General features: G+C 40.0%; 8 protein-coding genes across 8 annotated transcripts; 4 read left to right on the forward strand and 4 right to left on the reverse strand.

Moving 5' to 3' along the window:
• Positions 1-459: 459 nt before the first annotated feature.
• On the forward strand, positions 460-8,778 carry MONOS_8113 (uncharacterized protein; the record flags this gene model as incomplete). The annotated part of the gene is made up of 3 exons (XM_067878498.1): positions 460-5,016; positions 6,214-7,831; positions 7,961-8,778. 3 exons carry the CDS (start codon positions 460-462, stop codon positions 8,776-8,778), a joined length of 6,993 nt encoding a protein of 2,330 aa, XP_067732121.1.
• Positions 8,779-9,491: 713 nt separating this feature from the next.
• On the forward strand, positions 9,492-10,845 carry MONOS_17251 (putative short chain dehydrogenase; the record flags this gene model as incomplete). Its single annotated transcript, XM_067870153.1, has 6 exons — positions 9,492-9,692; positions 9,772-9,842; positions 9,918-10,056; positions 10,128-10,383; positions 10,464-10,556; positions 10,640-10,845. The coding sequence occupies 6 exons, from the start codon at positions 9,492-9,494 to the stop codon at positions 10,843-10,845; spliced, it is 966 nt and encodes a 321-aa protein (XP_067732122.1).
• A 564-nt stretch (positions 10,846-11,409) lies between these two features.
• On the forward strand, positions 11,410-13,289 carry MONOS_12759 (putative Reverse transcriptase (RNA-dependent DNA polymerase); the record flags this gene model as incomplete). Its single annotated transcript, XM_067865403.1, has 4 exons — positions 11,410-11,551; positions 11,729-12,013; positions 12,117-12,284; positions 12,397-13,289. The coding sequence occupies 4 exons, from the start codon at positions 11,410-11,412 to the stop codon at positions 13,287-13,289; spliced, it is 1,488 nt and encodes a 495-aa protein (XP_067732123.1).
• Positions 13,290-13,922: 633 nt separating this feature from the next.
• MONOS_12758 (uncharacterized protein) lies at positions 13,923-14,282 on the forward strand (the record flags this gene model as incomplete). Its single annotated transcript, XM_067865402.1, has 1 exon — positions 13,923-14,282. The coding sequence occupies one exon, from the start codon at positions 13,923-13,925 to the stop codon at positions 14,280-14,282; it is 360 nt and encodes a 119-aa protein (XP_067732124.1).
• A 1,918-nt stretch (positions 14,283-16,200) lies between these two features.
• On the reverse strand, positions 16,201-16,847 carry MONOS_12757 (uncharacterized protein; the record flags this gene model as incomplete). Its single annotated transcript, XM_067865401.1, has 2 exons — positions 16,201-16,372; positions 16,453-16,847. The coding sequence occupies 2 exons, from the start codon at positions 16,845-16,847 to the stop codon at positions 16,201-16,203; spliced, it is 567 nt and encodes a 188-aa protein (XP_067732125.1).
• Positions 16,848-18,428: 1,581 nt separating this feature from the next.
• Positions 18,429-18,671, reverse strand: MONOS_12756 (uncharacterized protein; the record flags this gene model as incomplete). Its single annotated transcript, XM_067865400.1, has 1 exon — positions 18,429-18,671. One exon carries the CDS (start codon positions 18,669-18,671, stop codon positions 18,429-18,431), a length of 243 nt encoding a protein of 80 aa, XP_067732126.1.
• Positions 18,672-18,710: 39 nt separating this feature from the next.
• On the reverse strand, positions 18,711-19,079 carry MONOS_12755 (uncharacterized protein; the record flags this gene model as incomplete). Its single annotated transcript, XM_067865399.1, has 1 exon — positions 18,711-19,079. The coding sequence occupies one exon, from the start codon at positions 19,077-19,079 to the stop codon at positions 18,711-18,713; it is 369 nt and encodes a 122-aa protein (XP_067732127.1).
• Positions 19,080-19,521: 442 nt separating this feature from the next.
• MONOS_12754 (uncharacterized protein) lies at positions 19,522-19,746 on the reverse strand (the record flags this gene model as incomplete). Its single annotated transcript, XM_067865398.1, has 1 exon — positions 19,522-19,746. One exon carries the CDS (start codon positions 19,744-19,746, stop codon positions 19,522-19,524), a length of 225 nt encoding a protein of 74 aa, XP_067732128.1.
• Between the last annotated feature and the right edge of the window lie 7,947 nt (positions 19,747-27,693).

Below are 27,693 nucleotides of genomic sequence, written 5' to 3' on the forward strand. Positions count from 1 at the left end.
AAAAAACTTTTATATTATAATAAAGGTTTTTTGTTCAAAATAGGATTTTTTAAATTTTTTAATTTTTTAATTTTTTATTTTTATTTTTTTATTTTTATTTTTATTTTTTTTTTTTATTTTTATTTTTTATTTTTTAATTTTTTATTTTAATTTTTTTATTTTTTTTTTATTTTTATTTTTTTATTTTTTTTTTTTTTTGTGGAAAATTGGTGACGGACGTGACAAAATTTTTTCTTCACGTCACCCAGGCTTATCGTAAACCCAGAAGGAATCAATTAACAATGATTCAATCATTTTGAAAAAGATCTGCATTTATTGAAATTTTGTTCAACTTTTTGGCTTCGGCTAAAGCTAATGCCAAATGATAAAAATAAACGAAAATAGGTCTTTTGAATTAAATAAACCCATATCTGATAATAATGATCAATGTTATAAAATAAAAATATCAAGAAAACAAGCATGCTGCTGCGTTGCAAAGGAAGAGCAGGAGCCTTGCTTTTCGCAAGTTTTAGTGTTTCAATAATTATGCGTTCAATTTACTGCAACGAAGAAACGAGCTGTAAAGCAGATGCATTCAAAAAAGCTGATTTTCAAGATTATAGCATTGGGAGGTTAGGAGAAACTCATGAGGCAAGCAAAAATGCGCCCTTTCCGCACAGAGTGGATGCAATCAATGCGGCGAAGTCTAATGCGATGCAGGATTTTGATTCATCTGGCTGGTCGCAAAATACAGAAAAGAGCAAAAAACGATTGCAGGAGGATTCAGAGAGGGCATTTGATCATAACTTTCTTGCTGGCACACTCAACAATGATATGAGCAAGTGGAGCTGTGTTTGCAGCAGAATGACGGTTCTGAACTCGTCGTTGGCCGTTGAGCAAATAAATATCATCCAGAAAATCGCTTCTGCCATTTCTGTGAGAAACGAATTGTCCAGATTGTCTGTTAGTGGCTGCATCATAAGCGTGGAGACAGAGACGGAATCTTCTGCTTTTGAGTGTGCAGGAGGAACAATACGAATGGCGAATATATCTTTTCAAAGGCATTTTCCACAGCAAGCGTGGCCATCTCTTGTCTCAGCAAGCCCCTGCTCACTTCCTTTGACAGGACATGTCCATGTTTTGAGCTGCACATTTTCTTCGTTTTGTGCCTCGCTTGCGAATCCGTTCATTGGAGATGTGGATTTGTCATTTGCTTCGGCTTCTTTTTGCAGCTTCCACAATACATCTGTTCAGAGCAGCACCAAACACCTGAAGGAAAAACATTCTTTGCAAGAGAGCAAAATTGAAGGCTGCGCTGTCACTGATTGCGTTTGCCCGTTTTATGGAGTTCTCATCTCTGGCTCTTGTGGATGTGGCTTTGGCTCCTCGAACACTTCTTTCATTCGTTCGAAAAACACCATTTCTCATCAGAACTTCACGAATAGGGCGCAGTCATTTTCGGAAGGAGAAATCAAATTTGAAGATTGCAACTTTACCGAATGCAGCGCTGCAAATGGTGGTGCAATTTTTGTTAGTGGCAGTGCAAAGCTCACTGTTGGGAAATGTATTTTTTTAGGATGCTATAATACTTATAATGAACATTATGGCCATGGAGGTGCAGTTTTTAGCGATGGAAGTGATTGCAACATTGAAAATTCATTTTTTAATAATTGTAGAGGAACAGGAGAATGGACAGTTGGAGGAGCATATACTCATTTGACAAATAATTTTTCAATAGTCATTGGCTGTTCTTTTGAAAATTGTTCAGCAATTTATGGAGGAAGTGTTGCTTGGGATGAAGGAGCAAGTGGATCACTTTTCAACTCTGTATTCAAAAACAGCAGAGCATTAGTCCGCTATGCAGGAACAGTCTTTCTTCAAGAACCAAGAACTGATTTTGAGATATCAAATTGTTATTTATTAAAAGGAGATACTCAACGGGGTGCAGGTGGAATTGATATATCGTTTAATGATTATAATAAGAATCTCAAAATCCAATTTTGTTTGTTTGAAAACAATACGGTGCAGAGATCTATGCAGGGAGCAGATATTTTTATTGGACCTGGATTTAGCTTGGATGATAACACATGTCAGATATTGCAATGTTTGACTCTTTCAACGGCCCAAAGAAAAGTTGTGCAATGCGTCGAATATGCAGAGACATGCGGAGACAAAGGTGTTGTGTATGACTCATGTCTGCCAACTCCTCAGTCAGAAATACACATCCGCACTTCCGGAAACAATGCGAACACTTGTGGAGGAACAGGTTCAGAATGCCAAACGGTGGAGTATGGAGTGACAAGATGGAATTCATATTTGGGACAGAACGTTTTTATGGCCAGTGAAGAATTCGAAGAAGATATGATTGACGTTGAGTGGAGAAAAATCGTTCTCAGCGGAGCAGAGAACAACTCATCTGCAATAAAGTGTAGCGAAGCCTCGTCAAACGACTGCTTGATCTCCATCGGCAATGGTTCGCTGAATGCAAAGAGGATTTCCTTTGTTTGTGTGTTCAACCGATCTGCAATTGCAATTGGCTCCTCTGGGTTGCTTGAGCTGGAGCTGTGCAGTTTCGCCAAAAGCGACCAATCGACTCAGCCCTCAATAAAATCCGTGATTCAGGTTGATGAAGGTTCGTTGACGATGAAATTCGTGAATGTCTCTGGGTTTGGATTTTCGCAAGGCTGTGCAATTGCTTTGTCGGATTGCAAATCTGTCTCTCTTTCGAATGCTTCTTTTTTGAATGTTGAGAGCGAGCAGAACGGAGGATGCTTGAATGCTGTTTGGAGCGAAGGGTCAGAGAATGGTTGCGAAGCTTCAATAAGCGGATGCATCTTTGAGCATTGCGTTGTTTCTGGGGATGGAAATGGAGGTGGGGCGCTGTTCCTCTCGCTGCCAAGCACATACTCAGCAACAATTTCTGGATGTTCGTTCGAAGAATGCAAGGCGCCTTTCGGTTCGCAGGAGGGATTCGGGGGAGGGATCTTTCTGGATCTTGAGCACTCCGATGCAGGATTTGCCATCACAGCTCCTTCTTTTTCGTCAGAAAAGCCAAACAAAGCGAAGCATGGAAACGACTTGTTTGTTCAATCCCCGAACCTGAAGGAATCGATCACGAGCGAAAAGCTTCCTTTTGCTTGTTCATTGGGACACAGTTCCTTCGACGATTTGCGTGGGTTCAATGGAAATGATCGTGAGCATTCGATTCCGTTGGTTCTGTTTTTTGAGGAAGTTGGAAGCACAATCCATGTTGGAAGCGAGGATGGAGCTGATACTGTTGTGTGTGGGTTTTCTGATTATCCGTGCCAGTCAGTTGATTATTGCATGGAGAGACTGGAAGAGGAAAATGCAAAGGCAATTCGAGTTATTGTCTCTGCAACAATAGAAAACGAAATGATGTTGCACAATGTGAACTTGAGATCATCAGATGATTTACGAGCTGGAATAACCTGCACAAAATCGCTGAATGCTCTGACTGGAAAAGCGATGGCAGCCACGGGGAATGCATCCATCGAATCAATCCGCTTTTTGCTTCCTTCTTCTTTTGATGCTGAGATCGAAACGTTAATATCCTTGACTTCTGAGAGCAACCTGTCGCTGACAAAGTGTGCATTCGAGATGCAGCAGGGCGAGGTCAACCAGATAGGTTACAGGCTGTTTCAGATGAGCGGAGGAATCCTCAAAATGGACAACTGTCAGATTGATTCAGCGAATCTTCATCATGCGCCTATCGCAGTGAGCGAAAACACAGCCAGCACCCCAACAACGATTATTTCATTGAATGTGAAGAACACAAACATCGGCGATCAGCCTCTCATCGGTGTGATTCCATCGTCAACATCCAAATTATTGAACGAGGGAACAACGAGCGACAAGACTGTCTGTCTTACACAATGCACTTTTTCAGGGATAGCTAATGGCAATGCAGACAGCGCTGTGTTGATTTCATCCTCAATTTCGAGCCATGTTGAGTGTTTGCACTGGAATGTCACGAATGCCAAAGGCACCCAGAGCATGGAGGGCGGTGCGATGAAAATTGTTGTTGAGGCACAAGGTCAGTTTGTGATGGAGAACGCCACATTCACGAAATGCTGTGCTGAAAATGAAACAGGTGGAAATGGAGGAGGCATCTATTTCGACTGCTCGGCTTCCAATGCGTTCTCCTTCCAGCAGATAACCTTCGATCAGTGCTCTGCAAAGCACGGGAAAAACATGTTCTTTCTCTCGTCAGACCTGAATGTTTCCATCACAAAGCAGACATTGGCATTTGAGGTTAGCGAGACAGCAAGCGATACAAACTTGTTCGTGGGGAACGACACCACAAAAACAAACTTCGATCTGTGCCGATTTCTGATTGGATTTGCTTCTCAGGAAATCCATCTCAGCAAGAACAGCGGGTGGGATGTTCTGCGGTGTGGGAGTGGAGAAGAGCCATGCGCAACAATGGAGTATGGGCAGAAGCATTTTCGTGCTTTGGAAGATCCAGCTCAACCAAGCATGAACACTTTCGTGATCGTCGATGAAGCTCAGGTGAACAGCGAGATGGACATTTCAAACGTCATTTTGACCTCTGCTGATACAGGGTCATGTCCAACTCTGACTTTCGGAGCAGCCATTTCGCCTCAGAACGGAAATGAAGAAGAAGGCGATTGTGTGCTTGCAAACGATGGAAAATGCTCCTTGATGAACATTGAGGTCTGCTGCGGGGATGGCTCTGGGTGGAGGCAGACGAAGCTGATAAGCACGGCTGGCAGCTCCTTTGCTGCTCAAGGCTGCTCCTTCACCAGCGTCTCCTCCACCGCCATTCATTATTGCATCATAGCCTGCCTGTCTGGAACATGCGAATTATCATTCTGCTCGTTCCAATCCATCCAAGCAGAAAGTCACATTCTGATGGTGTCGCATGGCAGCAGCATTGACTTGACAAATGTCTCGATGAGCAACATGGAGCTGATGGGCAAAAGCATTGTGTCTGTGCTGGGGCAGGGCAAATTGCAAGACGAGCCACTGGAATTGAATGAAGACAAAGGTCCGACAGTTCAGCTGAGATGCTGCACACTTTTCTCGCTCCTCCAAAGTGCACCATCTGAGCCATCCGTCATCAGCTGCACAGGCAGCAAGCCTTCCAGCGTGTCTGTGCAAAACACGTCGATCAAGAATTGTGGAAGCAGCCAGAGCGAGAGCGGCGGAGGAATGATGATGAAATTGAGCGAAGGAGGGTTTTTTGAGATCCGTTTTTCCACAATCTCAGGCTGTTTCTGTTCGGCGACTGGAAGAGGAGGCGCGATATTCCTGGACTGCTCTTCGATCACAAGAGATGGCCTGCTTCCTTTCCTGCTGAAAAACACCACGTTCATGGAGAACAAAGCATTTGTGGGAAGAGACGTGTATGTGAAATGCGCGAATGTGAAAACTCAAATAGGCGCCGAGCTGTTTGAGCTCGATTTCAGAGCGCCGTTTGTCCGGGATCTTGCGATGTGGGGATGCACAGCACCCGACTATAGCGACGAGCAAGATCTGTTGCTGCTTGTGGTTGTGTATCAGAGCGAGACGATATTTGCATCTTCTTCAGCGGACAATGCCTCTGACACGCGCCAGTGTGGTGCAATGAGCGAACCGTGCATTTCGCTGAATGTTGCGCTGCCGCACATCATTCCTTCAGTTTACAGCAATTTGCTGATTGACAAAAGCGCTGAGGTGACAGGGGAAGCAAGCGCTTGCGATGTCTCGATCAAGTCGCTGGATGCAGAAGGCGCCAGGGGGAGTGTTGTGCTGAACAGCAGCATCGGAAGCAAGACGAAAAGCCTCGTTTCGTGCTCGTCGAGAGTGAAAATGGAATTTCTCACGTTTTTGTTTGGGAGCGCTTTTTCTTCTCCTCATTCCAGCTTGTTATTGCTGGCTGATGGCAACTTGTCTATTGCAGATACAGCATTTGCTCAAGAAGATTGGAATGGAAACTCCGAAATGAGACTGAACTGCTCCATCGTTCTCGTGGAGAATGGCAGGCTATCGATCAACGGATGCACTTTTGCCTTTCTCCGCCTCGGTTCTTCGTGCGTGGCAGCAAGAGGGGGGCAATATTGCTCATTTATGAACTTGAACATTTCTGATGTGAATTGTGGTGTGTTATTGGACTTCCGCAATTTGACAAACCTCTCAATGCAGCAGGTGCTTATTTCCAGTTGCGCACTTGAACAATCCGCCCTTCTCCTTCACAACTGCAAAGACTCCCAGCTGCAGAAGGTTCAAATCCTAAATGCAGAGAGCAAAGCAAGTTTGATTGCGTTTTCCTCAGACGGTTCAGGAGATCATTCAAACATCCAGTGCTATCATTCGGACTTCGATGCCATATCTGTGCTGTCTGGCTCTTTGCTTTCTGTTGAATGCACAGATGCGAATGTCGAGATGAATTTCTTGGCCATTTCGAACGCGAAGCTCAGAGAAGGATGTGCAGTGAGTGTGACATCAAATGCGTCGACATTCCGGCTGAAGCAGTCATCATATCAAAACATAACGAGAGAATCATTTGGCCCGTGCTGCTTGGCTGCTTCATCTTCGTCTTCGTCTTTATTGGTGGAGTTGGAGAACTGCACCAGCCACAAATGCATCTCATCCTCAGACAAAGGGAGAATTGCTGCTCTGACGGATTTAGCAGATGTTAACTTATCTTCATGTTCGTTTGACGGAGCAACAGGCGCGCAACAGTTTGGAGTCAACGAAGATTCACTCAATAATCTGTGCCGATGGAATGGGTCGATGGTTGATCTTCAGAATTGTTCCGGATTGATGAAGGACTCGACGCTGGCAAATTCAGAAAATGGAGGGCTTTCCTTATCAGGAGGAAGTGTGGAGATTGAGAAAGGAGAATTCATGAACAACAATCCATCAATAGCGAATTATGGATCGGCAAGGCGGAATGTTTTGTGTGGAGACTCAGCAAAATTGAAAGTGATGAGTTTGAAGGGAGGGGATGGAGTATTGCCAAATACGTCGCTGTGGATATTGGATAAAGGATGCACGCTGGAAGGAATAGCGAAAGAAAGGGCATCTGCGTTTTTCATCCCGAAAGTGGAGAGTGTGACATCGGAAAAGTCAGGAGAGAAGGTGGATGCTGTGTTCAGAGGATCTGTTCTCCTTCCGTGCAACCTCTCGTTCAAGACCGTTGCAGCGATTGGGGATGAGGAGGTGGTTGAGAAATATTTGTTTGATGCAAGCGGTTTCATATCAGAGGAAGAGGTGCATGGGTCTGTTCCTGCCAAGATAATTGAAGGGGTGCCAAGTGAAGCAGAAGTGAGGGTGTGCATTTTGTTTGGAAAAGTCAATTTGCCATCAGCCACTGATTCATTTATTCTGAAGAACAGAAGCAATTCTGAGCCAGATGGAGAAGGAAATCTTGTTGAGGGAGGAAAAGAAGGAAAATCATGGGCTTTAATTATTGCTGTTATATTTATTGTTTTGTTTTTGATAGTACTTATTGTGTCAATTGTTCTGGCTGTTCGATGGAGGAAACAAAAGAGAAGAACAGAAGAATTGGAGATAATTGTGGAAGACAACATCAGAAAAGATCCGAAGCTGATTGAGATGGTGACGATGGAGATGTCACCAGAAGAGCAGTGGCGAAGAGCTGAGCAGGAGGCAGAGAAGAAAAACGAAGAAAGAATTAAAAAGAGAATGAATGGGAAGGAGATGGTGCATTCAGAGTCAGAAGAGTATTTGCTGTCTGAAAGCGGATCAACAGAATATATCTTGGGAAAAGACTCAGACAAGATTCCTGAATGGATGCTGGAGAAGGTGGATGAAAAAGAAGAAGAGACAAGAAAAAGAACACCGTCTCCGTCAATTTCTTCAACTTGTTCAACTGACACATCAGACACAGATACAACATTTGTCAGAACAGAAAGCCTGTGCCCGACCACCTCATCGATGTCGAATCTGGTGGATGCGATGGCCTGCTCATCGCCTCACGAGAAACTGATTGTAGACTTGAGGGATTCTCTGTTCATGCTGCTTCATGGGCGGAACGAGAAGAAAGAGATGGCGATCGGCACTTTGGAGGAGAGGGAGCAGACAGCTGCGCAGATCCTATTCTGGGTGGCGAATGGAGCAATTCACTCGTTTGACGAAACGGAGAATGAGCTGCAGTCATTGAGCAGTCTTAGTTCGCTTGTTGTGCTGTTCTCAGAGCACATGGTGATCTGCATTGTCCTCCACTTTGACTGCTCCTCAGATGATTCAGACTCGTCGTCCATTTCGTCGTGTTCGATTGCCACATCAACGTCTGACTGCTCAAGAGCGAATAGAAATGGAAGAGGGTCGCCTCCTCCGTCGTCTGCGTTTGAAGAGGACGACGATGACATAAAAGAGTGTTTGCGGTGGAAGGCGCCTGAACTGCAAATGAACAAGAAGATGGGGGCAACGAAGAAGTCGGTGGCGTTTTCGATTGGGATGATGCTGTGGGAGTGCCTGACGCTGGAGATACCGTTTGGGGAGTATGCGGCCGAGCTGGCTGGGCAGAAGATTGCGAATGGGGAGAGGCCTGTGCATGGGGCAGAAAGGGATTCGTCGTTGTTTGAGTGTGTGAAGTCGTGTTTGAGCCAAGAAGCAAAAGATCGGCCGAAGCTGATGGAGTTGAAGCGGGAGTTCATCCAGCGATTTCCGCCGGGGGCAGTGATTGTTACGATTTCAGATGCGGTTGATTATGAATGCTTTTCGGGTTGCCAGAGAGAAAACGAAGAGAGCAAAGAAAGCGATGAGTCTGGGAGGAGCAATTCGAAGACACTGCTTGTTAATGGAAAATGAGCTGGAATGGGGAAAAAAATTATATATCTATTTTTTTATTAAAGTGCATTTTGCATTTTATCTTTTGCGTGTGTGTGTATTCAACAATTTTTGTTTTTTCTTTTCTTTTCTTTTTTCTTTTTTTTATTCGTTTGGCATATTTTTCGATTTTTTGTTTCATCCTTTTCGTTTTTTATCACGAAATGTCTTCTTTTGTTGATGTTAACGAGTGTTATATATCTGTATGTACCTCACAATAATTATTCTTGTTCACTCTTCCTGTGAAACAATTAGCACAAACACACCACCAGCTTGTTGAGTTGGGAAACGTGTCAGTTATCTTGAAATGAAAATATTCATTTCGCAATAACTGCGATATTTTTCAATTCATCAGAAGTATTTTTATTTTCAAGAGAAATTCTTCCTGATATTTCTTTTTTCAAAAGAAACAACAGAATTTGCAATCGAATAAATGATTCATTTTCAACTCACAAAAACTCATTCGCTCTCATGTGAAATTCAACGGGAAATTTAAAAAAAAAAAAAGTTGAACTCATTGGATTTGAAACGGATTTTCAATAATTCTTTTCCAAAAGTGATTTTTCCTTTTCTTTTCTTTTAATAAAAAATCTTTTTGATTTTTCAATTGTGGATTATTTTGCCGATGATATATTTGAATAGAAAGCTTTTAATCCAACAAAATTCTTGATTTGATCAGTTCATCCAATAATTAAATGCTTCAAATATTTCATATTTTATTTTCTTGTTGTGGCTTTGTATTTTTGGTTTCTGTTGCTGCGTATCTTCTTCCCCAATTAGCCATTTTATTTGCGAAGGAAACAAATTTTGTCAAACGATATGGGCGTTCGTGGGCATTTATCACAGGAGGTTCGTCGGGAATCGGACTTTCGCTTGCGAAAAAGCTGGGTCGACAAGTATTTTGTTGCTTCTTTTTGAATGCGCCATTGAAGTGAAAGAGTTGAAATTGGGTGCTTATGAATCATTGTTCCGAAGGGAATGAATCTTATCATTTTATCAGAAACGGAGCAGAATCTGAAAAATGCCAAAGCAATTCTCAACAATTTGTGTGTCAAATTGTGATTTTATTTTGTGATTTATTTTGAAGATTTTTCTTCTTCTTCTTCTTTTTTTTTCGGAAGGTTCCCAACCATCCAAGTTTGTTTAATCTGCGCAGATCTCTCAAAGGATCCAAACATTTTGGCAAAGACAGTGCTGAATCAGATTGACGGGCTCGATATCAGCGCAATTGTTGTGAATGCTGGATATGGATTATTTGAGGTTTGACACAAGGAAACATCCGAAATTATATTTTCTGTCTTTTGAAAAAAAAAATGATGGATATCTTTTAGAGTGCATCCAATCCGAGTGCATCAACTTTGCACATGTTTCACTCGAACATTGTTGGGCATCAGCACCTTATAAATGCGCTTTTCCCCATTTTGGCGAAGCGAAGGCCTCATTTTGATGGAAGGAAATGGCGCAGAGGATGTGTGATATTCACATCGTCAGTGACAGGATGTTTTGTGAGCCCTTATAACGCGGTGTACTCAGCAACAAAAGCATATTTGGATCATTTTGGCGAATGCTTGTCTTTGGAAGCTTCATGTGTGCATCCGATTTCAACTTCCACAGTCCATTCTTCTCGTCTTTTCATGCTCTGTTTTTCAAAATTTTTAATGTTTCAGGCTTGAAGATAGATGTTGTTTCAATCCGTCCAGGCTCTGTGAAAACGAAGTTTCATGACAGAATCCCGCGTTTTTTTGTTATGGATTTGATTAGTGTGCATTTGCGATTGTGTTTCTTTTTTTTCAAAAAAATAAATAAATAAATAATAATAATAACAATTTCTTGATATTCTCAGATTTATTTCAGCAATCGCCTGATGCAGTTGCAAGCAGAGTGTTGAAAAGTGTTGGAATGTTTGTGAAAGTTGACTGCGGAGTTTTCGCTGTACTTGTTGAATTGATGAACAAATTGGTTGACAGAAACCTATACATTGCGATTGCACAAAATATTTATCCATTCATTCCTGATATTAAGAAATTATTTGAAGAAAATGGCAAATGATTAAATAATCTTTGAAAATGTTGTGAAAGCTAATTTTTGTGTTTTGTGTGAATGCTTGTTTCTCAAAGGAAATTTTCTTTTTCTTTTTCTTTTCTTTTTTTCAATATACTTTTACAAACATTTTTTCTTTTTTCTTTTTTCTTTATTTTATTTTATTTTTTGTTTGTGCATGTGTGTGCATGTTTGGTCATCTGTCTATCGAAGCATCTTTTTCTTAGTGGATGCAACAATTTTTCACACGGCAAATGATTTTCAAAGTTCGTTTGAAAGCCATTGAGAATATTCGATATCCTTTGAAAATGCTGTTTAACATTATTTCTTTGAATGTTTTTTAACGCCTTTGGCAACGACTGGAGATCATGAAGAGAAAAAAGTTAACTCAAAAAACACTTTTGTTTCTGGATGAAACCCAGATAGCATCAACAATAATTCTGGTCCTCTTCTTTCATTAAAAGGCGCAAGCCTATTAATTCTAAAGAACGACCGGTTAATCTACAACACCTCTTGTTATGGGAGTAGACCCTTGTAATAACGGGGCTAGTCGATCAAAAATATTTTTATTTAATGATCCCGCAAAGCACAATTGGACTCGCGTCGGGAGCGATGCCTGGAATTCAGGCCGCCGGGCCAACGAGCGGTGGGACAATCTTTACGTCAACCTCCAGTGCTTCTGCAACGGCCCAAGAAAATTTACTTCTTCCTACAAGTTTTAATTCGCAAATAACTCAACCGGAACCTTTTTCATCGATTCCGCAGTCTTCACAATCCCAAGGTGAAGAAAGAGACAGTGAACCAGAGGATCGAATGCAAGTTATCCTGGAACGAGAGTCGGCAGATTTCTTTGGCAGCGTCTTATCTTATTAAATTTTTAACATCCCAATAGATAAGAGAGATGTGGCAGAAACGATCGAATTCAATAATTCCATTCCCCTGGCTCCGTTCATCCCTTCGTCAATTCGTGAGCCTGAATTTACAGCAAAGTGGGCATCGGATGCCCTGGATCAAGCAGGGGAGCGAATTGAAAAGAAGCTCTGCCCTACCATAAAGGCACTTCTATTGGCGAGAGATGCAGCACACGGAGAAGCAAAGATCCAAATCGAAGATGCGCTCACTCTGGTAACGGCAGCATTACAGGAAAGCAGAATAACGAGAGAGGCAGGACGTCAGGGTTTCGCTGCAGCGAAGGCATTAAGAGATGAAATGGATGATCCCTTACTTACAGATTACCAAAAAGAAGTTATAAAATGAGCACATCCGATATCCACATACAGGAGCAGCATCGGAGGCCATTCGCGTGGGAGAATCTCGCAGAGAAGGCTGTTTTTTCGGGGGGAGAACTATGCAAAACCCAACAAATGGCGAGGAAGCGGATGGAATCGAAGAAGAAACAAGAGTAAAGGCAGGTTCAGAAGCCGCTCTGTTTGGAAAAAGTCCTCCCAGTAGGAAAACCAGAGGGTGTCATCGGAGGAAGAACGAAATTCTTCCTCCAGGCATGGATAGACATTTCAGTGAAGAGAATAATTTTCAACGGAATCAAGCCGATTTGGAAAGGGAAGCAAGCAAGAGAAAAACAAGAAAAAGAAGATGCTTCAGGAAAAGGATTCATAGGCACAGAAATAGAGCGAGAAGAATGCGCGTGCTGGGTAAAGGAAGGAATTCAAGCCAGAATTCTCAGGGAGCTGAAGAAAGCAGAAGTCAAATGTCTCAGCAACCTGTTCTTCATCCCCAAGAAGAACGGAAAATACTGCCAAGTCATGGACTGTCGCCCGCTGAATGCCGCGTTGAAGAACACTCACTTCAAGATGGAAGACCAACGCACTGTGGAGAAGCTTCTTCAAGAGGGAGACTTTGCAACGTCATTAGACCTTTCGCAAGCATATTTCCAGATTCCAGTGAACGAATCGTTCATCCCTTTCCTTGCATTCAAGCTCGGAGACAAGTATTTCGCATTCGAAGGCTTGCCATTCGGAATGAAAGATGCACCACGCAACTTTACAAAGGTGATGCGAGAGGTTGTAAAGAAAGTGAGACAGAGATGGAACGTTCGCTGTGTTTCGTTCCTCGACGACGTGCTCCTCCTTCACCAAGATGCAGAAGAACTCTCAAGAATTACGGAAGAGATATCTCAGTGGTTCGAAACGTTGGGTTTCATCATCAACAAAGAGAAGAGCGAGACAGCCCTCAAGCAAGTGTTCACGTATCTGGGATGGATATGGAATACGAACCAGATGAGTGTTTGCTTAGAACAGGAGAGGAGGATGAGCTTGCGTGCAATGTGCAAGATATGGGCAAGGACCGCTATGATAAACGTGCAAGTGAGAACGAGGCATTATGTGGGATTTGTGGGATCAATCAGTACAATCAGGTTTGTTGCACAGGACGCATCCCTGCACATGAATACGCTTTACGATTCCCCAGCCAAGGCAGTCAAGAAGGCGGGGTGAGGTGGATCATTCCGGCCAGTCCCAATGTCTTTGGCCAAATACAATACTGGCAAACCCGTCTTCTCCTCAACAAACCACGAAAACTCAATTCTTTCCAGCCATGGCATGCAATTCTGACAACGGATGCTTCTCCGACAGCAGCGGGAGCAACTCTGCAAATTGCTCGAAAGAAGTTTGTCTTCCACACATCATTCATAATGGCAGCCAGAGCACAATCATCCAATTACCGGGAGTTGCAATCAATACTTAAATCTTCAAAGAGATTTTTTTCCTTCTCAAGAAGGACTGATAAAGAATCAAAATATCAGATCCAACAAAATTTCAGAAGTATTCTATCAATTGCTGGGTGAAATGAAGGAATCAGAGACGTCAGTTGAAAAAGATTTTGAGCCTGGTGATTAAGCAACAGCAAGCGGTGAATGCAAATTGCATTCGGGGAGCGAACAATATAGAAGCAGACGCTCTGTCTCGCCTGGAGCGAGCGGGAGACTGCCAAATAAACAACGAAGCCGTGGAAGAAGTTCTGCAAAAAATGAAGGTGCAATCAACCATCGACGCGTTCGCATCAAGACGAAACCACAAACAAAGAAGGTGGTGCGGACCAGGAAGCCACATATGTAAAGACGGTCTCGCATGGAAGTGGAGTCAGGAGATAGTTTGGGCCCATCCTCCAATTCCGCTATTGCTTCCGACGCTTGGGAAGATAGCAGCAGAGAAAGCGAGAGCAATTCTGCTCCTACCGAATTGGAGAGGGCAGGTGTGGAATCAGCTCTTGAACAAGTTAATGACGTGTTGCATAATCTGGAATCGCAGCAAGTATTGTTTGAAGCCTGGAATGGGAATGGCTCAAGCGGGTCCAACGCTTCCACCGGGACAGTACATGGCAGCAAAGTTATGGCAAAACAGAGAGGTGAACAGTTTTATTTCAGAACAGCAGAGAGAAACAACACTAACAACAGAATTGCCTTGGAAGTTAAAGGGAGCATGTACTAGACGACATGGACAGTTTTCACTTATGGCTATGCATTATTTGACAAGCTCACAGGTTTTCCGGATGGAATTGATTGCCCGAAGGAGTGGAGCAGTTGGATAAAAGGTTGTTGTCTCAGCTATATTTCTTAAAGGGACAACGGAATTACTTATTCTGTGTTAAGTCAAACACGCTCAGCTTTGTCACTCATTTCAAAACTCGTGTTCGACAAAGACTTAGGAGAAGCAGCAATTGTGAACTCTATCTTCAGATCGTTTGCCAGAAGTCATATCCCTCGAACACCGTACACCTCAATGTGGTCGCCAAATCAATTTTTTGATTTCTGTGAAAGACAACCTACGAATGAGCAGCTTTCCTTTTATGACCTCACATTAAAATGCATCGTTTAATGCATGTTATTTTCATCGTGCTGCTTTGCTGAGTAAGCAGCCATCTCCATGCAACGTTCAATTGTTGCGCAGGATGCAATCTACCTGAACACGAAGATGAAGACACAATTGCAAAGGTCTTTCATAACTATCGCAGCCATGCGCCCGGATCAAGAAAAAATTTGCCCCTATTGAGCAGTCTTGGAATTGTGGAGGAGGGTGAAAGAGACATATCCTCACCATGACACGTTCCTTCTTAATACTGTGGTGAAAACACCACTTACAGTTAATGGAGTGAGAAAGCTGGCAAGACGGGCGATGGACCAGGTTGGGATTCCTGCTGAATTCAGACAGTACACATTAAAAGCTGCTTCTATTTCAGCTCACTCCTTGAAGGGGGTGCCAGAGGTATTTATCGCGCGTCACGCAAGGTTGTCGCCTACAGCACATACACCTTCACGATCATGTTTCAAGTTCAATATGGGTATTTTTTTTTGGGATCATTCTTTTTCTGTCAAAATTTTCGGTCTGGTTTTTTTCGGTTCGAAAGTTATCAACATGTGAAGAATATGAACGGAAAACATCTAAAAATCAAAAAAGATAAAATCTCTCGTGAAACTCTTCGAAATCCTTTATTTTTAACTTGAATGGTCGCATTTAATCATAATTTTGAAACATTGACATTGTTTTTTTCATTCAGTTTTTATTATTCTTGAATAACAAATGTTATCATGATAATATTTTACAACATGTCACAAACTTCATTTGGGATAGAATTTTTGTAGTTATTAAAAATTAAATGATTTGTTCCAAACTTTTTCTACATTTGAATAATTATAATTCTGGTATTATCGCACAAAATAAAATATAGAAATATGAAAAAGTTGAGAAAAATCTTTGAATGCAATAAGTGGAACATAATTCTTAAAGCAAAATATTTCGTCCCATTTGGTCGACAATTTTTCAGATTTAAAAAGTTATGTTTTTTGATCTCATAAGAATTACAATTGCTGATTTTTGGTGAATTAGAGTTTTTTCTTTTTGATCCATCTTGAAAATAGATGTTTATAAAATTTACAATAATTGTTTTGATTCTTTTTCGAGATAATTAAATATTAAGATACGTATATAAAATTTTATTCAATCAGAAATTTTCAAATCTCAGAATTGATATCAACGTTTTGTATAAGCTTAAACATCTCACTGAAATTTGAGCAAAAAAAGCATTTTAATAATTGGTTGTTTGGAATTTGTTTTTTCTTAAAAGTTTAATTCATTTTTTGATTTTTTGAATTCGTTTTTTTTGTTGCAATATTCTCAAAAAATATAACTTCTGCATATAACTATTACAACGATCGGTGAATTTTCAGAGGGAAATATGTCATGTTGTCAATAACAATTTTGAACATTTTTTATTAGACGATGAAGAATATTTAGCCGAAAGGAGTAAGTGAATTGAGCATTTGAAAGAGTTCAAGAATAGTTAAAAAATGAAGTTGAACAAGATGTTGTTATTGAATGGGGTGTATTTGAAGAAGTCACCCAGAAAACATCAAAAAATGTAAAGCGCAACTAGCGTGAGCATCAACCCTCTAGAGTCTCCGTCTTCTGCATTCAACCATCTAGACTCGTTCATCAGCGCTGCCCTTCCATCTTTGAAACCTGTTCGAACGAACGGATCGAGTGTGTCGACTTTTTCTTCTTCTCGAACTTTTTGCACTCGGCTGGTGATGTTGTATTCCACACATATGGCAACATCTTTTTTCCTATGACAAGCTTGCTTCCTCTTTATCACCAGCCACACCTTCTGCTTCCACACTCACCCGGTGCATTCCCTCTCGGCTGCAGCACACATGCCGCCCCCGCATCGCCACCAACGCCCGATAGTGCACAAACTCCCCACTCTCCGTGAAATAGACTACATGCGAAACCGTCTGCATCCCATACACACCCTGAACAACGCTCTGTGTCCTCGTCGCATTGCCCCTTTGTAGTACAATCGAGCGCCCTGGCACCTGCATCAGCACCTCCACCAACCTCTGCGCTGACGTAGTGTTTGTCAGAACCACATCGCACACACACACGCTCCGCATGCATCTTCTCATACTCCACATACTTCCTCGCCTTCCGCCCTTCCTCATTCATCTTCCACTCTTCGCTCACGTCATACACAAACTCCTGCACAACCACCTGCTTCATCTCCACTCGTTTCCCCAACACACTCAACTGCAGCCCTTGTTTCCTCACTTGTCTCTCTTATTCTCTTTCTCTTTCCTTTTCTTCTTCTCCTTTTTCTTCTTCTTCTATTCCTTCTTTCCCTCCCTCAAATTCCTCCATCTCATTCACAAACAGCACTGCAGCTGTGTCATGCTCCTAATAGACACGCTCGCCATTCCTCCCCTCATCTCAATCGCCTTCTCCACGCAAACAGGATGCACACAAACATCTGTCAGCACAGCTGCAAACGCCGCTGATGCAAACGAATCGGTTCATTTAATCACATCTGCTGACACAAAAGGAACAGACCTCCCACACTCACGCGTATTTCTGCCCACCTCCTCCCCGACACATCCAAGCAGATACCGCGCATAGTCCAGGAAGAAATGGTTCCACTCAATCAGCACAGAATTAGATGACGCCACACGATGATATTAATTCTCTCGGTATTCCATCATGTCCTCCACCTGCTGGAACTTCGCAACTGTCATTTTCTTTTCTTCTTTCCAGGTACAAAGCTAATCATCTCCAAAAGAGATTCAAGAAACACAAGAAGCAGAAGTGAAAACATAACGCATATACTCTCATTCCATCTGCATTCCCATAGGCATCGCTATCTGAGGATCTGATGGAATAGCAATTAAGAAAGAGCCACAAAAACAATTTGCCAAACGAGGCATTGCGCCAGCATTGCTTATCCTCTGCCATGTATTCGACTGCATCAATATTCTCGGCCTCTGCCCTAATCCTGCCTCCGCCACTGCCCTAGCCATCCCGACCATCTGCATTGCCATTCACGCTCCAGGCCTCGATCCTTTCTCCATCTGCCCCATCTGCTCTTGAACATCCGTTGCACTCCCCAGCAGACGCGGCATCAGCTTCAGCTCTTCGTTGTTCCGGATGAAGCACTCGCTCATCGTGCGCATGTCACTCAGCTGCACATCGTTGAAGATAATCTTCTGCATGTCAGGAAGAATCCCTTCTTTCTTCTACACAAGCTCCTTCAACTCCGCAACCGTCGTCTCCTTCGTCACACTTACTCAAATCACCTTCACTTCCATCGTTCTGATTAGTCCTTTCATCTTGTGACAAATCCCCTACCTCGTTGAATGCTCGCCCCGATGCTCCTTTCACACTGCTCTTTCTTCCTCTTTCTTCTTCTTCTTCTACCTCAATGAAACCCCCAACATCCAGTCCAGATCGAAGCACTGTCTCAAACACCTTCTCCTCTTCTTTCTTGTCTATCAGCTGCAACCTCAGCTGATTTTCCACTTTCTCCACCGAAGCCACACACCTCCTCAAACTCCTCTCCAGCAATTCTTCTCCTTCTCTTCTTTCTCCTTTTCTTCTTCCTTTTTCTCTTGCTCTTCGTTTTCATCAATTGCTTCACAATATCTTCTTTTCAACACTTTCTTTCAGAATCAGCTCCGAGTGCATCTTCTGCAAAACATTCTTCTTCGGGTCAAACACATTCATTAGCCTCATTTCCCTCAATCATCCTTCTCTTTCTTCTCCTTCTCTTCCCTCCGTTTTCCTTTTCCCACGGCACAGATTCAGATCCACTCATTCCTTTTTCGCAACTAAATACTCATCGTCTGTCGCCACCACTGTCACAGTGCTCTGCCCTTTCCCTGCAATCACTTCCTTCAGGATAACTGCAACCCTCCTCTTTCCTTCCCCTGGTGCTTCGTTCAGCACAACTGTCGTCGTCTCCCCCAAATAGTCGATGTTCTTCCAGTCTGCCAGGCTCCTCCTCCAGTTCCGCACTCCTCCCATTCCCCCTTCCATCTCCCCCTTCATCATCATCTTCTTCTTCTTCCTCGCCATCATGTCTGCCATCATCTCTCAGCTTGCTGCTCCTCCGCAGATTGCATCACCTGCAAATGCGCTCGCCACCTTCCTCCAAGTCTCCTGAATCACAACCCCGTGCATCAGCACAGAAGGCGCATACAGCGTGTTCCCCAGCCGTGCTGCTGCCGTCTGTCTTCGCTGGATGTATTCTTGCTCTGTGCCCAGCCTCTTGTCCGACTTGTGGAAAGACCCCGCCACCTTTGCTGTTTGCACCTCGGCCTGCATCCCCTCTCTTAGCCCCGTCAGCTGCGTCTCTGCATCAAACAACTGCGCAAGCACGCTCCCAAACACATGCACACGCGTAATCGCTATGCAATTGCTCAGAGTCACCTCCACTTTCCTTGCTTCCGCTCCTTCTCTCATCTGCCTAACTTCCACAATCACAACTGCAGCATCACCTCCTCGTCACCAAACCTTCCGCAAACCATTTAGAAGTGATGCGTTGTCATGTCTCACACCGCAATCAATTTCTTCTTTCGATTTTTCGATCATGTTTTCCCCCTTCATTCCATCTTTCTCGTTGTTTTCAACCATCTTCCGTGGCTCATTCAGCGAAATAGATGTCCGCAGCCCCGTCGCCCACTCTAATAGCTCATATTCCCCACAAGGTAAATCAGCCTACAGAATCGCCTTCTCTTCCTTCGTCACCATCTTCTCGCTCACATCACGCAGTGGGACAATCCGCTCTATCCCGATCATTTGCGTCAGCGAAACCAGTCTCTTCTCAATCATCTTCTTCTCATTCTTCGCTCTCTCCTTTTCTTCCTTTTCATTCTTCTCCTCTTCATTTCATTCCTCTTTTCCTTCATCTCATTCCTTTGCCTTCCGGCTTTTCCACCACACGCCTCGACTGCAGCGATTGCGACACCAGCCTCGCTATCACCGACGGCAGCAGCGACGGTTCAAATAGATCGTAGATCGACGGGAATGCATTCACATCTGCCGCTGCTAAGATCCGCTTGCTCCCCGACTTCGTGCTCACAGATGCTGCAAGCGATGGAGCCTGACCAACAAACGGAACAGAAAGCATCACATCGTATGCACACGTAACACCTCCATTCAGCACTCCCCGCCGAGCCACAACATATCCCTTGAAGCGTCTGTTGCTCCCTTAATTACGAATTCCTTTGATTTGCATGCGCCCCAGCTTCTTCTGACACAGCAATCCGCTTCCGTCTATCGATATCGTCCATCTCTGTTGCAGACGTGTATGACGCCACCGCAGACGCAAACGAAGAGTTAATTGCAGGCGAAGATGAAGACGATGATTTCTTGTCATCTCCTTCCGCTTTCTTCTCTTCGCTGCTCTGCCTCCTGAATGGAGAAGAAGATCTACGTTCTGCTTCAGTTGAATAAGACGAAGACAAAAATAATTAGAACGACAAGTATAATGCTTTGCTGTTTTCCTGAAATAAAAATGTGAAAGAGATGTGAGATAATCTTTTAAAAGTTGACCAACAAGCTTCACTTTGGCTTCTTCAATTTTCGCATCAGAAAGTTTTAACAGTTGAAGAAGTCATTCACCTCAAAATATGAAACTTCGAAGTGTATTCCTTTCCTTTACTTTTTTTTTGAAATTTCATTGCAGATTGTATGATATCGAACTTTGAATAGTTAATATTCATAAAATTCCGATTTTATTGATTGCAAAATAAAAGGAGACATAACAGAATGTTTGTATTTGACTAAGAAAACATCAATAAAGTTTACAAGTGTATATCAGATTTCTTCAGTTCTTTCGAGAAGTGTACAGTATAAACAATCAAATTGACTACTCATGCATATGCCATTTCATTTGTTTTATTGATTATTCATATTTGTAATTTGTGACTTTTGTGAATATCTCTTTTCAATTGTTTATTTGTTATTTTAGTATTTTTTAAAAATGCAACCAAAAGATCATAAATCAACATTGAAGCTTATATTTTTGTGACAATTTTAATATTTTTAACATGTCCAAAAATTCAATAAGTTTAAAAAGAACAATTAAAAAAATCAGTAAACAAGAATAAACCAAATTCTTGCTCCAAAACTCAAATCACAAATTGAGAGCAATTCCAACTGTAAACACAATTCTTCACAGAACCCTTTGAGGTTGAATAAATAATTTGAAGTTGGTGCAGCCATTTTTGAATGATTATTTTCATACAGATAGACTGTTGATTGAAAGTTGAAAGGAAGCTGAAGCTCGGAAATGAAAGATAGTCGAATGGAAGATGAAAGAGTAGCGTGATTGTAGAAGAGTTGTGAAAAAATTATCTACTGAAGCTCTTCAATTGAGCAATATTGGCTAAGGAAGAAACAAGTTTGTTTGAAGATGAGGTTGCAATATGATAGGAGATAAAAGTATTTTTTCGATAATTATGAAAGAAAAATGAATGTTGATGAAGGAAAATGTGAGTAGAGTGAAATGGTTGATGAAGAATGCTGATAAGAAGAAGAAGAAGATGATGATGATGAAGGAGGAGAAGGAGAAGGAGAAAAAGAAGTGAATGAAGAATTTCGTGCTTTCATGTTGCTTGGCGAGGAGTAATGATAAGGCAATGAGCCAATTGTTGACGATGATGATGAATGAGAATAACTTGTATTTTCGCTTGTTTTTTGCGAAAACTACCAAAAATTCGACAGGAATGAATCCAAAGTTTCATTGATAAAAGCATATGTTTTGAAATGCAAAAAGTCGATGTTTTTATCAGATCAAGAAATTGATGGATTGCGATGCATCCAGATCTTCTCGATCATTCTCTTTGGCTTTGCTGTTCACCACTTTCATTTGAACGAACTTTTTTTATGCGTTGCTGTTTCATTTATCGGTTTAATCGCTTCTTTTACTTCCTATTTTTCTCTATTTTTTCTTTATTTTCTTCTACTATCACATCTTCTACAACTTTCCCTTAAAAGCATTTCTAAAACAGATAAATAGACAGTATCAAAACTTTTTCATATTATTCTTGTGAATACTCGACAAAACTTTCAATTCTTCCATATTCCGATATATGTCCATCAACTTTGTTCGACTTTTCATCTCGGCATATAACTTCAATTCTTTTATTTCCTTTTTTTCCCTCTTCTTCCTCTTTTCCCTCGTTACAATTATCTCTTTCTCTTCCTTCCTCATTGTTCTTCCCACTGCTTCAGCTGCACTCGTTGGAGTCGTATAATGTCGTTCATCAAGTTTTGATATCTCTTGCTTTTTATCATCTGCACAACTGCTTCCAGGCACGTTTCTTCCTCAAATATTCATTCTTATCTGTTAGGTGATCTCTCATTCAGCATTGCTCTCACTGAGTGAACTACTTTTAATATTAATTTGTTTGCGCTGTAAGGTTTTTCGAATATCCTCTCTAAAGCCTAAGGAAATTTTTAACTTAGAGGATGTCTGGTTGCTGATGAAGTAAAAAGAAGCACTTATTCAAAGGAGAGAAAATCATAAATGAGCAAACAAATGAATTTGAATGTGCCTGAAAACTGTGGATCGATAAGAAAACATTGGATGTATTTTCTGCAATTGATTGAGCAAATTTATTCATGTGATTTATTTGTCGAACATCGTTTTGTAAAAGCACATCTTATTTGAGGGCCAATATTTTTTTTTCAATAATTGTTGCTTTTTAAATTGGAATCTCTGCAATTCACTTTTACCGAATTGAAATGACACAAAAGGGAATAAAAAGGAGATATTGTCAAAATTTGAATTGCTTTAAATAAAAATCGTTTAAAGCAACCAAACCTGGTTTTATTCAAAAGTTGTATAGGTACAAGCTTCTGTTCTGCAGAAACACATTTTTCCCCCTTTCGTTCAATGAAAGTTTGTCAGGATAAACTAATAATTAAGAAAATTCTCAGTGAAAACGTTTAATAAAATCTAATACTTGAAATTTGAAAAGTGTTCAATATCCATCAATTAAAAAAATTCATGTGCTCTATATTCATTTTCCACACATTGATTTTCGTTTAAAAAAATTTAAATTATTAACAATAAAAGATTTCGCAGATCATCCCATTTGTGGAACTTTGTCATCACAAAGAATAAACTATTTTTTGTTGAGTCATGGAACGAATCAAGTTTTCTCTTTTATCAAACTCGAGGAAAAGCGAAAGATGAAGAGATGTTTGGGAGTATCTTACAAATAAATCTGCAAATGACTGTGTGGAAATGCTGAAGAACATGTTTTTCCATTCAAATACGGGTAAAAAAATATTTCCCCATATTCAAAAAATATTTAACGGTTTGTTATTATTAATTGTATTTGTATTTATATTAATCAAACTCTTTCAAACTTTTGATTACTGAAGATCGAAATCAATATGTAATTTTGCGATTAGCGTCTGCGTATAATCGAGAAGTAAATCCATATACAAAAGTGACGCTTTTTAAATGTGTTTGCCAGGAATATGCCCTCTCGCAATTGATCGATTTGGGCTTTGAATGCTCTCATGGAAGCTATTATCACGCAAAGGACAATAGCTCGTACACATCGTTTGATTTTCAAACTCCGAAAAAGGCTGCTCTTCCCCCCTCAAAACGAAGTTTGATCTAATTCTTCATTGAAAAAAATGTGAAACTGTTCTTCTTTAATATGTTCTTTGTCCTATTTTAACATTTTTATAGAGATGAGCCCAGAAGATGAAAAAGTTTTCACTGATTTCATAAATGAAAATTCAACCGAATCATCGAAATGCATTTGTAAGTTGTCACAACAGAATAACAGTTTGTCTTCTTATTGTGTTCTTTAATTAAAAGTGTTGAAGAATTATCACTTTCAGAATCTTCAATGGAAATAGATGATGATTTCAAAATCATAAACTGCAGCGAAGAAATGGAAGAAGATGAAGATCCTCTTTATCATTATTTCACAGAGAACAACACTAGAAGCGAATATTTGCAGACAGCAGAAGAATCAAACAATTCGAAAAACAATGAATTCATTCACATGGAAATAGATGATGAAATTTCACTTTTGGACGTTCAATGTGAAATGGATGAAGAAAGCTGTTTCGAACCGGAAACAAATTTGGATTTATCAGAATTACCATCACAAATCAATAATGGAGAAAATATAGAGATTGAAAAAAATGAAGAACTGCATTATTCCAACGAAACCAATGAGAATTCGATAAAGAATAGTCAAGGCTCAATTTCTTCTTGCAGCTCAATCATAGAATGCTGTTCACAGAATCATCAGCACGCTGCACAAACTGGAACACTGAGAGATAACAATACTTATTATCCGTTACCATACATGGGAAACACTTGTTATCTCGCTGCAATGCTACAAGTGTTCCGTTCTATTTATTTGCACTCAGAACGATTTTGTACACGAAAAGGGAAGATCTCACACTATTTGCATCGTTTGCTGGACATTGTCCAACCTTTGGATTTTTCAGTTAGCATAAACAATGATAATGTCTCACAATCTTGGTCCTTGCCTTTTGTGAGATGTTGGGAAAAAAGGCATGGACTGAAAAAGGGTGAATAACAAGAATGTTATGAAACATTTTTTAATATGTACCAGGATCTCATATCAATAACACCAGCATTAGCAAACCAAATGAGAACGAACCAATCATTTCCAAGAAAATGTTGTGAATGCGGATCATGTGAGTATGGAATTTGTGAATCAACTCCATTAATTCGACTTCACGGTTCAGATGTCATTTCGGAATTTAATGAATCATTCTCATCAGGTCAAACAAATACAAACAACAGAGAGGCCTTTTGTATCAGATGTCAGAAAAATACAGATCAATATTCAATAATGAATATCCTTCAATTCCCTCATATTTTAACAATCACTCTTGAATCTGATAAATTTGATCAAAAGAAAATATACAACTTTTCATTACAAATTTCATTTTTAAAGAATGAAGAAACAATAAAGGCTTTTCCTTTCCATTCAGAAAATATGTACAATTATCGATTGATAGCAGACCTGTTTTATCGAGGATCGAAAGATTGTGGACATTTTTATGCAATGTGTAGAAGAAGATGCCCATCGCCAAAACGTACATCATACAAAGATTGTTGGTATATTTGTAACGACGGAGAAATATCCTTCATTAATAATGAAATTACAACAGAAACAAACTCTCACATAAACAAAGGTTCAATTCCGTTTATGATTGTTTACTCTCAGGAGAATCGTGGATGCATTCCTGTTTCCGATATTTCTTCACCAAATTTGTTAAAATTGGGACTATCACATCAAAAATGTTCGTTTTCTGATAATATTTCATTAATAAATCAGAGGAAAACAAATGTTCGTTCGGTTTGCATTAATTGTGATGGTTTATTGCAAGATCCTTCTTATTCACTTCATCCTAATACGACAAATCCACATCATTCCACTTCACCTTCAATAATATATGATGATGAAATTACTAATGTCCATTCTTCGTCAGAAAATCACCACAAAAAATCGACCTTATTTAGTTTATCAAATCGACATTCCGGATGTTCCATCACATCTGAAATAGATACTTCATTTCTTCCTTTTTCTAACGAATTTTCTTCTTATTGCAATTATCAAACGAACTCAAAAGACTGTGAAACTAATAATACAACAATTAATAATCATCTCACTCATAATTCAACCGCATCTACAAAACCAAATGGAAAACAATCTGTCTTTCCAGAAATGATTTCATCCAGCCAATTGAGTGAAACAAAAAACAGATCAACAAATCCAAATCGATACTTTTCAACCCTTCACAATTATCGACATAAAGATTCACAAAATGCAAACGTCAATAATCCATTCTTTCATGGTTCTCCATTCAATTCTTATTCACATATCAAAAAACAACAAGTTCTTATCATCAATACAACAAAAGCGTAGTTATTCAGAAAGTTAATGGAAACCACAAATATTAAAATGTCAAAAAGTTCTTTCTGCAAAAAGACGAAACACCTTAAAAGGGATTCCAGGCGAACTGACTTGTGCAACTTATGTGAAATGTTCAATCATCTGAAGAAAAAAGAAGAATATCTAAAAACAAAATCACAAACATTGAATGATCAAGAGCAACAAACAATAAGACTTATTGAAAAACATCGTTTTCTGGCGTCAAATCAACGTCAACACTTCCATAAAATCAAAAAGAACATTTCATTTTCGGAAGCGTTGGTTTTGTTCGATTTCAAAGAGAATTGGACGATTCCTATTTGCAAAAATCAAATAAGCCGAGATTATTACGAAAAAGAGGAAATCACACATTTTTGTGTAATTGTTTCCATTGTTCACAAGAATGGAGACAAAGAAAAGCACATTTTCAACTTCTTCTCAAACGCTCTATCTCACGACTACCGTTTCACCATTGAATGTCTGAAGCAAGTTTTGGAAAATGAATTCGTTTAAGATAAGCAAACTCTTCATTTTGCATGTGATACAGGGCCACACTTTCGAAATTCCCAGCTTATGCATTTTCTCCTTTCTGACAACTCTTCTCCCGTCAAAGGCAAACGAACAACTCTTTCCTTTTTCTGTGAAAAACATGGAAAAAGTGAATGTGACGGAGAATTCGGGAATCTGACAAACTGTGTAAAAAATAACTTGCCCAATGGACCTTCACTTAATTATATTGATGAACTTATTAAATTTCTGAAAGACCATACAGATGACTCATATGATTCCCTCCATAACAACTCGGATAATTATCAAAAGACAACGCGATATTTTGTCAAGTGTGATACAATTATGTAAATTTTGTTTTTATTTTCTTCATTTCTTTATTAACTCAGACACTCTTCTGGAAATAAAATACTATGGAGGAAAATTGAAGCGAAGTCCATAAAGACGTATTTGTTCTATGAGAAACGAGGTCATCAAATTTTCAGATCTGTGTGTTCACCACAAGATTCCCGAGGAAAAGAGTTAATGAACTTCCTTGAAAAAAGCATAAGAGATGAAAGGATGATAAAATCCTCTAAAAAATATTCTCGCAAAACAGAAATGTTTGAAATAGGGAATGCTACAAGAAAATTATTAAATGATAGGGAAAAATTGGATGCAATTTGTTTTTAAAGTTCTGGTCTTTTTGATGAGTAATTTTGTTTTTGTTGAATTTTATATTGAAACGAATGACGTTTTTTGATTCGTCTGCTGCTCAAGCCATTAAGTATTTGCTTCCAACAAATGCTTTCTGGTACCTCAATTTTCGCTCTTGAGCGAAATAAATGGGGCTAGGCTGAATCCGTCCTGGGACTGTGCTGTGACCGGTCCAGCACAGTCCCTTGAAGGCTTTGGGTCCAGAATCAGCCTCCCAGGGTAGACAATCATTTAATAAATTTGTTTCAATATTGAAATTCTTTTTTTCATTTGTTTTATTTTTTTCTGTTTTTCAAATGTCGGCATTTGATGTTTTATTTTTATGTATCACATTGCTTTCTATTAAAATTAATCATTTTTCAATGAACTTTTGTTTAGTGAAAAGATCAAGAAATGTATTATGTTAATATTGAATTATAATTCACAAGTTTTCCACACATTTTCAGAGAAAATTGGATTAGTAATTTAAAGTGCGTAGAAAAAAAACCAGAACTCTCGTTGATTTAGCTTTGAATAAACGATAATATTTGTATAAACTGAAAATGAGAAGCAAATCATTGTATGATTTATCTATTGACATTGATCAAAAAGCTTATTCATAAAGTTTGTTTTCATTTCAACAATGAAATATTCTGTTTAAAAAAATCAATTGTGAATGATTTATAAATGCAACTGTTGCTTTTGAACAATTTGCTGTAACGCTTTCTTTTCAGAAAATTAAAATGCCTGCGAAGCGTTTTTGAAGCACGGAAAAACGCTAACAAAGATTCATAAATATTGCCTGAATGATGAATTGCACTTCAATATAGACCAAAATATTTTTTGGAATTCACTTTTTGTTGCAATGAAGATTTTGAATGCAGAGATAAATAGTTTGTTAATAAGGAAATAAGTGAAAATGAACGAAGAAAGGAACGAAGAAAAAAGAA

This window comes from Monocercomonoides exilis, assembly GCF_001643675.1.
Source record: "Monocercomonoides exilis strain PA203 chromosome Unknown scaffold10-1930038, whole genome shotgun sequence".
Classification (NCBI taxonomy): domain Eukaryota; phylum Preaxostyla; order Oxymonadida; family Polymastigidae; genus Monocercomonoides; species Monocercomonoides exilis.